This window comes from Protopterus annectens, chromosome 4.part1 (assembly GCF_019279795.1).
Source record: "Protopterus annectens isolate FY-2018-M chromosome 4.part1, PAN1.0, whole genome shotgun sequence".
NCBI lineage: Eukaryota > Metazoa > Chordata > Ceratodontiformes > Protopteridae > Protopterus > Protopterus annectens.
In genome coordinates this window covers 283,881,334-283,894,585 of record NC_056734.1, presented here as the reverse complement: position 1 = coordinate 283,894,585, position 13,252 = coordinate 283,881,334, and the positions used below count along the sequence as shown (strand labels likewise).

Genomic DNA, 13,252 nt, shown 5'->3' with positions numbered 1-13,252 from the left:
CTGTAATTATATATCTATTACCTACAGAATGCAAGTTAAATACATTGATTAGGGTAACAATTGTTTAACTTAGATATGCATGAAAATGTATTTAAAAATCAGGAAATCTGTTTTAGTGCAAAACTATTTTAGTAGGCTACCAGTGTTTGCTAGCAATTCATGAGATATGCAAATTAAAATCTTGTAAACACACGCTCCAATCAAATAATTTAGTGGCAGTTTATTTATTGACAATGCATACTTTGTATAAATGAATCTATATATGTATACTGAGACTTTAAACTTTGGACTTATGTGCACATTTCTGATGTTCACACGGCACATGAACATTAAGTAACTGCAATAACTTTAGGTACTATTTGTTCACTCTGGGTAAAGATTCAGTGGTGCACACTAGAGGTCAAAGTGAAGAGGAACTGTTTCCCTTTTACTTCCTTAAAAACATGATGAATAGATCATGATTCAGCTCCTGTAACTTTTTAAATAACCTCTAATGTAAATCACCACAATATGGGATTTTAACTTAATAATTTGTTATAATCATGACTTCTTCAAGGAGCAGCTTGAACAAAAGGTAAGAAAACCAGTTACTTAGTTTGACATCAGTAGTCTTCTCAGTATAAATAGAAATACGTCTGAAGTGTAAATAAGTGCTCATTTCTTCATGATCAGTAAATGCAATGCATTTCAAAGAACTGAAGAAATAACAAGTAATACTCTGTGAATTAGTAGCAGACACACCTAATGTGCACACTGTACATCTAATCCTGAGTAAATATGTGGCTTTAAAGGGAACCCGGATTTTTAATACTGTTAGATGTGTGGTAACAAGTAATATGAATGCTTAGTTCTTTGCAGTTTGTACATTAAGACTTTGTGTAGCAAACAGGTATGAATAGATCCCATAGCTTTCAGAATGCCAGCAATTTTTTTATGATTTGCGTCATAGTTTTTGTTTTCTGATATTCAGTTCAATAAAAGCAACACATATCTATAATACTGTTTTTTTCTGGAAATGCTTTAGGATGTCTGAAAAAGAGAACATTATTTAACATTTTTCCCATTTTACCTTGTCTATAGTGGAAAAATGTGTATGCATATTGCTTCATGGTAAAGAAAGGGTGCAAATGCTTTTCCTGTAAGTACAGATTTTTTTTTCCTTCTGACCTGAATATTTTTTTTTCAAAGAAAATTGCCTGCTGCATTTATTGTTTTGCATAAATGTTCAGCATGTCTCAAAATCCACAAAATGTAATGGGCAAGGGACTTGTTCAACTTGATTTTATTCAGAATATATTCTCCGGCTACTTTTTGTTGACTGAGCAATCTGGTGGTCAAAAAGTTTTAAAGGCCAATTTATGACAGCAGGAGAATTTAAATGTTTGCTCAGTAGACTGGAAAAAAGGCAGTGCAATGCACCAATAAAGTGCCGGGGCTGAATCAGAAAGAGAGCAGAAGCTGTAGCAGGACTAACTGTACAGCCTGTTTCCCTGTGTTGATCTGCATTTCCAGACTGACTTGTATTTCTACACATTTGTTACTCATTCACGTCACAGGTTTGACAGCTTTCTGCCAAATCCGATTGCACAGTGTGAAAGGAGACCTGAGGCGTCACTGAAAGCTGTATTAGATTAGAATTCCCCTCCCTCTGTCTTTTCACTCAGTTCCATTTAATTGTCTTGGATCTCTAATGAAAAAGTGTACTCAGGTTCTTTGGTCTATTGCATATAAATATGGTAAGTTTAGTGAAACTTTTTTATTTGTATATTTAGTGCCCTTCACTTGAAAGAAAATAATTCATGCAGTCTGGTGTCTTCATAGCTTGGCTGTCTTTAGCTATACATATCTTAAAACAGCATTACAGGCATTCACCTGTTCACTGGATGTCTCTTTTAAATTGGTAGAAAGCATAAATACTGTTGCTGGTCTTAATTCTCAGAATCAGTCAGAACTTCAGGGATCTTGCTCTTTAGACTTAACTCTAACTGATATTTACTGAGCAGAAGAGCATACTATTAAGTTTTGTGCTTAATTTTTTTTTTATTATTATTCACAAAATTTTAAAATGCTTTAAAACAGCCTTAGGTAATAATTTGGATTTTTAATGATACAGATCATGAAACAGAGAGGATTATGTGTGTATATGTGCATGTGCATGTGCGTGAGTTTGTGTGTGTGTGTGTGTGTGTGTGTGTGTGTGTGTGTGTGTGTGTGTGTGTGTGTGTGTGTGTGTGTGTGTGTGTGTATGTATGTATGCATACACATGGCTATGTATCTGGTACTTTCAGTGGAATAATGTGTGTGTTCTTTTTATATTAAATGCTGTAAAATAATAACAACACAGTTCAATGAATGTCTCAAAGTATCATCAAATGAAACACAGGAGAAGGAACCCAGTTAATGATGTACTACATATCTTGTCTAAAAGCAGATTGAGGATTTCTGTGGAACATACTTTATAATCACAGCACACTGGAAGTGTGGATTACATTTATGTGTACTCAGTACAGTTAAACTGTTCATATAGATAAATAATACACTTATTCTTAAGATGCAATGACAAAACTGTTTTGAAATTCTGTTGGTATAGGAAATAATTAGAGTTTTAATAGTAAATATAGAAGAGTGAAAGTTAAATATCTGACCAAAGGACAAAACTCATTAGGACTGCTTTGCAGACTTAACTCTTTTTTATATAAACTTAATATCTCTAATACTGCTGACTTATGCTTAATACAGCAAAAAGTTTGTTTTTTTCTGCAGACTATGTATGTTAGACATACCATAATTACACACACACACACACACACACACACACACACACACACACACACACACACACACACACACACACACATACCACTTATCAATATCAACACTTTTTTGTACATATCTCATAATTTTATTTTACTGCATTTGCATGCAATGCAATGCAATTCATTTGTTAATGTTTCCTGTACAGCAATGTCAGCTATGTCACTGTTTAGCAGTAAAGTACAAGTAGTTACAGTGAAGAAATAAGAATGTGATTATAAATGCACATTATCTGTGAAATTGAGGTGATAAAGGATTATAAATGGGAAATAATGCCACAATAAAGTAACTGTCCTCTTATTTTTATAAAAGTGTGTAATTGTTTTCTCAAGTTAAGAAGTAGTAGTATAAAGAACATTCGTAACAACATAAGGGATAGAAAACTGAAGTGATGCTTGTTTCAAATAAATCCTTATTCTTTGCCAAAAAAAGCCATGAGAAATAATGGCGACCTGGCTGTAAAGTTAAATAATATAACTATTGAAATGACACTTCACCTACGTTCCTTCTTACCTAAAATCAGATTTTGTGATGTGTGTTTGCATGTATGTCTGTGTGTTTGCACATACTGGCTTGCTCATTTTGAGTATGTGTTTGTGTGTTTGTTTGTATGTATGTGACACTGGATAAACATTTTCACAAACAATGCAAGACCATTTGTAAACATAATCAACTTACCATACAGTAACAGAGGCAATTATTGCTTTAGATATGTTCATAGACCTTTTTTTAACTATGGTAAAACAGCAGTTTATATTGAGACGTGCTTTGCCTCAGTGCATGTTTTCTTTCATTTCTGTAGACTGCAAATTCATACTAAAAGGTCAGGTGCAGCCTCATTGTGTATAACTCATGACGATCATTCATGCATTGTGCACTTAATACTGACTTGCGAGAGGGGGTGTCTAACTAAGCAAACACAAGCACCCTCCTTCTTTACCCCTATCAGAGAAACTTGATCCAGTGTTGCCCATAGCTGTGATTTGAACATTCTAAAAGAAATCACAGTTGTGTTTCCCATTTATCATTGTAGTTTGCTAACTAGCACACTAACATTTCTGAAGCAATTCTGCTAAATAGATTATAACACTGTGCTTATGTTGAAAATAAAACTAGAGTTAAAAAACAAAACGTTAAGCTTTCAACAAGGGAAAACATTCAATGTGATATAGCAATTTGCAACATTTCTTGGTAATAGATGGTAGAGGGTGTACTAACCTTACAGAGGTTTACTCTGACCACTGCTTTCCTGTTATTGTGAGAATAAATGAAAAGAGATATATTAAGCAGAGCTAGAACATCTGAGAGGCAAAATAAAAGAATACACACAGGTCATGAGTACTACATGACTTTCAGATTAATGGCTTGTTAAACTGTTCATTGTGTTTCTATAAATATTGTGCAGTAATGCAAAATCATTTTGCTAACAGCAAAATATTTACTCTGCGTAATGCACAGATAAATAAATAATAGTAATTGTTGTATAAATCACTGACTATGATGCACTCAGTGACTGCTTCTTGGAAAGTTTGAACTGACTTAAAAGATATGTCATTCCACTCTATATTGTATAGTAACAGAATTGCCTGAAGAAGTGAGGTGGAATCTCTGTAATGTCCTGAATGTCCTGTATGTTAGCATGATATTTTCCATCATATTGCTAAGTGTCACATTCTTCTATGGTTTATCTGGAGCTGAAGGATTAGTTATCAGTGAGGAAGATGCAGTGATTAATAAGCATTCCTCCCTTAAAACACAAGTGAAGAGTGGAGTTCCAGTGCCAGTTAAGACACAAGATAACAATGGCTTGTGAACACACTAGAACAGCATATTTCAGTAAGACAAAACAATAGCAAAACACATACCACCCTGAATGCACAAACAAAAGAGCTAGGTTAAAAACTGTGTAAATTATTTTTCCTAATCACAGTCAAGGAAATAACCATGTGCAGATGAATCCTTAAAGTTGAAGACCTGAGGCTGAAGACTAGGAAATAGTAAATGTCTCATAGAGAGAGAGTAAGAAAGTGAGAGAGAGAGAGAGAGAGAGAGAGAGAGAGAGAGAGAGAGAGAGAGAAGGGAGAGAGAAGATTCAGTCAACACCTGGATAAGACATTTCTTGATGAATAACTAAGCTACAAGAACTGTATGTACTTAACCTCATGGAAAGGTCACTTAGGTTACTGCAAACTGCAAAAAGCTTCTGCATTCTACAAGGCCTTAGCAAACAGAGTACAAAATAACTCCCCTGGCATGCATTTGCCTTGAGATATTTCTGCACAATTCCCTAGCTGCACAAAATCCAGAAAGTACAGTAAATATGTTTTTTTTTAATAGTCTAAGGAAGTCATGTTTATTGATGTAGTAATAATCTGGCTTGGTCTGCATTTCTGAAATATCTTAACAAGCATGTGAAATATGCTTTTATTACCAGAGTACAGATTTGGTTCTTTTGAGTTTTCTGCACTAATTGGCTGTCAGTGCACTGATTGCACATTATTAGAAGAATATTTCAGCAGACGCAGCCACAGAAATGCAGGATTAGATATCCTCAAGTTTGTACACTTACTGCCTCGAAGATAAGAGACTGCATTCCTCATCTTTGTAATCCGTCCTGGAAATTATATGGATTTCCTGGGAGGAAGACCAGTCTACGTTATATATATCTCTGCAGCTTGCTATCATAATACCAAAATATGTAGATCAGCAGATGGCAATGATATCAAATAAAATTTGTGAACTTAGGTAACTGGGATCTGCATGCATAGCGTTGAAGTAGATTAGAAATGTAAGAAATAGCATATAAATGGTAATGCAGAAATCATATTTTTTATTCTTTTTCCTAAACATAATTTCAAAATTTGCATTGGTGATTAAACATTGCTGGTACAAAGTGCAACATTATTTCTATGAGTTGCAGTGGTGATTAGACATTGCTGGAACAAAATAAGGTGGATTGCTAAAATTGTTTTATTTATGGATTTAAGTAGTTATTTTCACTACAATACCTGGAAATTACCTTGGCTTAGACTTAAGATTTATAGGTGAACGGATCAGTTCTTAGTCATCAAAAGCTTTCTAGGTGCCAAAGCAAAAGTATGACTGGTTATACTTTCAAAATGAAGCATTTTTGTAAGAAAAACTACTTTTGTAAGGCTATGTAAACTGATATATTCCATGTATTTCAGCCATGCAAAAACATGGATATGTCATGTGGCTAAGGACCAAAAAATGTGTATCCTGCCTCTTAATTGTGAAGGTATTTGTATTTGTTTGGAAATGTCATCATTGCTTTATAATAAATAATTCATTAATATTACATGGCATCCATGCCTTCATCATATTTCTGATCACATTTCTTTCTTTGTCTCGTTCATTTATAGATTATTCATCTTTCCAGAAACTGCCATAGCTTTGTTCAAAGAATACATATTGATTTATAGTGCAGCACACATGGAAAGTCTGCTTAAAACCAGACCTGGTCTTCATTCCTTCTTTTGTTCTGTCCCCTTTTTCCTCACTCACTTTGAAACATCACAGAAATGTAACAAATTGCAGTGCACAAGTTTCTAGATGACCTGAAGAACATCTTGCACTATTTAAGTACTGGTTGTCTCAGGAACCCTATGGTAATTTCCAGTGGTACAACAGACAGAGCAGTAGTTTCTCCGCTAAATCCAGTCAGATCTTGATTGTAGTAGTGAATGTGCCAAGTTTGCACTATGCTATGATAACAAATAATGGTAGCTTGCATCAGTAGACCAGTATATGTGTGCAGATAACAGAAAACAGAAGATTTCCTTGGTGGGCTGACTCTTGGTTTCAGTTTACTATGCAGTCATTCTTTAAATTTTAGTCAGCTCTGATAATATCTTGTTTCAGTGCAAAGAAAGGTTTCTGATAATAGAGAAAGAAAAAGAAGTAATATAAAACACATTTTATGCCTAATGAATAATGTGTAAGACAGGTCATTGCTATATTTTTAGATGGTGTATATAGTGTTATTCTTTCTGGCTTTCCTTAATTAGCCTCATTAATAGGATAGCACTGTATAGCAGAAGCAACCTATCTCTCAACTTTCTAGATTTTCGCAGAATGTCATGATTTTTGCCTCATAATTTTGGTCTGTTCCTCATAAAATTTGTGGCGTTCTAGCAAATTGTTAATGATTGCAGTTAATAAATAATGACAGACAAGTTTTAGACTTCATATCCTTCAAAAAAAGAGTGCTAATATAAAATCTGTTATTTTATTAACTTTCTAAGGTTATTAAATCAATATTTAAAATCTGTCCCCATGTTTTGGCCTTTGTCCCCCCCATTATTTTTGGCTTTGTCCCTGATTCTTATGCTAAAACGCTGAGAGGGCCAGCATCATATGCTTACCTGCAGGCTATTTTATTTTATGCCCCTAGTGCTGAAAGGAGAACACTAAAATCTAGTTGTAAGACTCCAGTGGCAATCATAATGTAGGCTTTTTTGTTTTTAACTTGTGTTACAACATTTAGCAGAATATTCAGATTTAATGTTTATTGCTTTTAATTGTTATACACATCCTTTATAGCATGATCACTGGTTGGCTGTGTATATGTAGATATATTATTAAGCCCAAAATGTATAGCTTTATGTTCCTTCAGACCATGCCAGGCTGTATTGGCAGGTGGTGCCTCAACACTACTTCTGATTCAAGATAATTTTCATCCTTTGTCTGCTGTAAGACAAGTGAATGTTAATTAGTTCAGAAGTCTAAGGCATTTTTTTTCAAAAGTTGCATACATACACCCGTTTGATTCCTTTCACTGCAGTCTAAGTACTGTAGCAGCATGTTGTTTTTCAAAGGGTATACATGCATAGTTCTGCTGGGTGATTGGTTTTCAACAAACTTGTGCTGGTGTTTTGCAGAATTAAATATAATCTATTTTAATTATTTAAAACGAAATCTGTCAAAATATACTCTACTCACCTTTCCATTTGTACACATTGGTATTTACTTACACATGTAAGAACATTTCTCACTCTTTTTATTTTTATTTTTATAATATTCAGAATATCAGTAAGATTTTATTTAGCATCAGATGAACATTCATATTAAGCAGATATAAATACATTACAAACTTGAACAGGAGTGACTCTGCATTGTCTCTGCAGCATTTCTGCATCTTGAGTTTATTTATTTAAGTTTGTAAATGAAGTGAATTATCTGCATCATGGAATATTGCTGATGTAACTGTCAATATATTAGAATTAATTCTTAGTGTGTTAGAACTGGTAATGCCAGAAACATTACTTAAATATAATTAATTCAGCTATGTTTATGCAAAATAAATCTTCAACAGTGCAATAAAACAATAGACCTTAACTACTGACAAACTGCAATGCAGTATAATATAGGAAATAAGTAGAAAGGTAATGTTGGAGTTATATTGTAAATGATATAGTATCCAAATCATGAAACAAAGAAACAGGGACAGCATTACTTATATGGGTGCAATTAAAACAAAATGACACATTTGTTTTGCCTGCTGCTTTCATGCACCGAACACAATGTTGCTTTCTGGTCCTCAGTGCCTCCTTATCGCCAGCATCCATGCCCTCTTGAAAACATCAGTGATCCAAAAGTCTGCCTTCTTTGGTAAAATATATTGTTAGTAATCTGCCCTTTCCTTACAGGTTTGTCTTAAATCCATACAAAAGTTGATGCCTACAATTTGGTAGTTGGACTACCTCCCCTTCCATTACCCATAGGCACTTGTGATTTTAGGTATTCATGTCATGTAATCTCCTGTTGCTCATGTTCTGCGAGCTTGACTTTGTATTCCTTCTCCAGTCTTCTTATCAGTCTTGTGTTATTTCATTGCACTACCTACCGCAGTTTTGCCTCCTTTATCGTTGAAAAGTTAGGAGAACTGCAGACAGTATTTCAGCTGTAGCCGCACAGAGGACTTACAGAGTGATAGACTTATGTCAGTGCTTCTTCAGTTGACTGTCCTCCAAATGCATCATATTGTGTTTCTTGCCCTCATTCTGGCTTTTAATTTTACATCTCATAACTTATTCCTCTTTCACTTGCTTGGATATGCAGATTTATTTTTACTTCAGTCTTGAACTACATTCTGGATTTCTTGGTTCCGGAGAGCAAGATTTTTGCACTTTACAACATTTTATCTCAGCCAGAAGTTCTCATCCGACTCAGCTAGTCAGTTTGTGTGCTTCTGTATGCTCTTCCCCCGACTGCTAACTGTTAATGAGTCCTATTTATCTCTGTAACTTCTGATGTGAGCATCCAAGAGACAATGGATGTCAAGGCTGATCTGTACAGGCACCGTTCTGAGATAGTGTCCCAGCCTTACTGCTTTCTGCTTCATTTCAATCTGTCCACGCCTCAATCCATCTAAGTATTTTTTTCTCTTGCCCCCATACTTTCTAATACTTACAATCGCTGGTTTTGGAGGCAGAGTCATAGGCTTTACTAAAACATGCTTCAGACTGACAGAATTGACTATGCCCATTTCCAGTATCACCTATTAACAGAGCTGGAGAGCAGTGAAATGGCAAAATCATTTGAGTTTGAGCCCAGTTAAGACTGACAGTTCTTTAATGGTTGGGTCTGCTTGTGTTCCTGCCCTGTAGGATGAAATTATAGCCATCTCTTTGCAGTGATTGGGTACCACTCCATGTTACATAGATAAGTGAGGGTCTTCTTTGAGAAAGACTGACAACAGTATCACTAGGTTCTTCAGAATGATTGGCAGAGGTTCTATCTGGGTCTTGTGCATTGTCTTCCCTTAGTCCCCACTACATGTTCACCACTGCCTGCCTGTTTATAAAACTGCCTGTTAGTACATGCCGCCCTCATCTCCCTACCTTCCCACCCTGTGAGCATTTTCTCTTTGCCTGTTGTGAATACTAGCATAATAAATTTTGTTAAGAATTTCTGCCTTATCAGTGGCTAGACTGTATTATTTTCCATCATGGGCAAGCTTCTAGGGATCGGTTGAAACACACTCATACAAACACAAACTACACAAAACACACACACACACACACACACACACACACACACACACACACACACACACACACACACACACACACACAAAAAAAACAGTAATACATTGATAATCAGACTCACAACTCTGCTGTTTCCCCCCTCAGGCTGATTATCAGGATATTTTCAGTCAGTTGAGAACCTGGTCTTCTTCTGCTACCATCTAAGTAATTTCTTTCCCTTTGTAGTTTTTGCTTTGCTTGACATATACTAGTACTTTTTTTGTTGTTTGTCTTTTCAGCTTTTCCCGGTTAGGGGTCGCCACAGTGGAACTCCGGTCCGCTAATGATTGGCAGTAGATTTTTATGGTGCCGAGTTGCCAGCCTGACACCCAACCTTCAGCGAAGGCACGCCCATTCACACGTCTTTCAGAGGCCACTCGACCACGGGGAGGACATGCAGACTCCACACAGAAGGCACTCCAGCCGAGAATCAAACAGAAGAACCTCTTGCTGTGAGGCAACAGTGCTACGGCTTTACCACCGTGGCTTATTGACATATACTACTACTAGTCCAGCTATTGACATATACTACTATTAGTCCAGCTATTTTACTCTTCCTGTCATCCCTGAGTAGGTGGTACCTAAATAAAAAAAACTTGTCACTGTCTCAATTTTCAATTCTTTATGTTTCATTATTTTTATTTTGTCCTCACACTTTCACATACTAGAGTCTACAGTTGTCTCACTTTCCTTCTGATGTTTTTGGCATGCCAAACTATTATCCTCCAACATTTCCTGTTTTTGCTGTCTCTTCCTCACATCTTGATCACCCATAGCCTTTCTTGATCGTGAGGTAATATAATTGAAAGAAAAGTAGAAAAAGTGCAAGCAAATGAAGAACAGCTGTGGCACTAAATTTACTTTGTGTTGTTTTGTTTTAGGTTAATGATAATTGGAAATCATGGTTTGAGGAGTCTAAGCATAATACACCTAGATATCAACAATGCAGCACACCATGTTGTACAGGAAATTGTTACTACATCCTCCTATATTGTAGGCAGACTTTCTGTGGGTTTAACAGATGTAAAAATAATTCCCTTTTAGTGCTGGAATGTGTTTCTGTGAACAGTGTTATGTGAGCATGTGAGTAAGAAAAACATCTCCTCTACATGTTGACAGAGTTGCAAGATAGATAGATAGGCAGACAGATAGGTAGGTAGGAAAATAGACAGACATGCAGGCAGACAGAGATCCATTGATAGGTAGGCAGATAAATAGGAATGTATATAGACAGACAGACTTGCTAAATGTTGAAGCCAGCAACTTATTTCATGTATGATCTGGTCAGAAGTTAGAGTCTCCTGTGTCAGAAACTTTGAAGGAGGTTTCTGTGTTGCAGAGTGAAGAATAACTGTGAGCTTTGATTATTTATATCTCCTTTTGATAAGTTTTATAAGTCTGTACAGTCTTATGTGAGCAGGACAGTAAGAACCACATCTCCTCTACATGTTGACAGAGTTGCAAGATAGATAGGCAGACAGATAGGTAGGTAGGAAGATAGACAGACAGACAGACAGGCAGACAGAGATCCATTGATAGATAGGCAGATAGATAGGAATATAGATAGACAGACAGACTTGCTAAATGTTGAAGCCAACAACTGATTTCATGTATGATCTGGTCAGAAGTTAGAGTCTCCTGTGTCAGAAACTTTGAAGGAGGTTTCTGTGTTGCAGAGTGAAGAATAACTGTGAGCTTTGATTATTTATATCGCCTTTTGATAAGTTTTATAAGTTGTTGACAAGCTTCCAGCCTGAGGAACATTGAGGAACACTGCCTAAAATTTGGGTTGAAGACATTTAGTCCAAACCACTTATCCAGACTAATTTTAAAAGAAGTTAGACACCTCTGGTTTGATTATTGTTTATACCCATTTGTGTTAGAATGTCTAAAATGTTTGTCACAGTTATACATTTGCAAATTTAAAATAACTTTCAGTTCTTCAGAGTGCAATGATTTATAAGCTAATATCACTTTACCTCTGACATAGTGGTAGTGCAAAGAATACAGGTTTAAATACCATCACCTTTCTTCATAATGTAAGTTAAAATACTTTGATTAAACAATTAACTCCTGCATACGCTGAAGAAAGTTACATCATGTTTTGCATTTGTAAAGAAAAAACATAACAGAATGCAAACAAAAGTAAAGCTAAAATTAATGTACAAAAAGGCTGCTGATACAAGCAAAGAAACTTGGCTCAAACAAGCCAAAAGTATATTTATTAAAGTAACAACAGACTTTCAGACTCACACTGCTTTCTCAAATTCTGTTTTTTTCAGGGTATGTGGGAATAAATGTTTGTGTTTATTACATTTTCATTTGGCTTCTCTAAACCAGGCTTCTTTTGTTATTTCATACTTTACTTGTTTTGGTTCAGAATACACACTTGTGCTGTAATTTGAACAGTAAGCTAAAGATATCTAACTAGTAGTGAGTACCAATATGATCAAAAAGTGGGTGACAGTTCATTAATACACTTGCAGATATCAGGTATTTATTTTAAGATGCACCTGAAAACAAAGTGATGGCTAACCAGAATAGGTAATTGCATGTGGGAGTGGGCATCAAGTTTTCATTTCTTGCTATTAGAATTTATTTTTATGTGTACTATTTTCTAGCATGTGCTTATCATTTTGGTAGAGGATATGTAGGGTTTATAGATGAAAGAAAAAGTAAAGAACACATAAAAGTACTTTATAGACAGTTGTGAGTACTGTATAACTATATCCCCAGAACTGATTTATTATTATATAGTCTGAAAATGATTCTGGAAGTGTGTAGCACATTTTCACAGCCACCACTTTAATGCTAATTTTATTAGACTATGAAGGATTTAAAGTCAGATGACACCATGTGGCAGAAATATGAAAAGTCAATTTAATTCCAATCTGCTCCACTTCACTTTGTTGTTCAGTATTGCGAGCTGTCTCTTCTCCTCAGCAGTAAAAGTTCACTGTGGTAATGCCCAACGTTCAAATTAATAAACATATAGGATGATATTGGGCGCATGCTTCTGGCATTTCTTGTCATTTTGCATAGTGTGTTTAAAACATGGCCTTTAGACTGAAAGGGGTATGCTCTGAAGAGAAACTGTGAAATCTTTCCCTAGCAGACAGCAGGAGTGTTGGACGTTGGCCATAATCTGTTTGTCTGACAGGTGCTTCTTATTAGTAAACGAATAACTTGAAATTCATTTTATAGCAAAGAAGAATGCAGAGACTTATCTCCTTCCATTCAACTAAAGGGAAAATGACAGATGTTTTCTACTGAGTCATCTGTTTTTATGAGCTCATTGGTGTACAGAATATATTGAGGTCCGAAGTATACACGACCACAGCACATATTCCTACACAGTAGTAGTAAAACATGGGAACATGTACCATGCT

The 13,252-nt window shown here is 35.5% G+C and overlaps 1 protein-coding gene across 1 annotated transcript in view; it reads left to right on the top strand.

Moving 5' to 3' along the window:
* Window positions 1–499: 499 nt before the first annotated feature.
* Window positions 500–13,252, top strand: part of GMNC (geminin coiled-coil domain containing) — a gene marked incomplete at its 5' end in the record, with an annotated part of 55,802 nt that continues 43,049 nt past the window's right edge. The window contains one exon of the mRNA XM_044070760.1: window positions 500–574. Coding sequence (XP_043926695.1) covers window positions 500–574 — 75 coding nt within the window. The remainder of the gene's footprint in view (window positions 575–13,252) is intronic.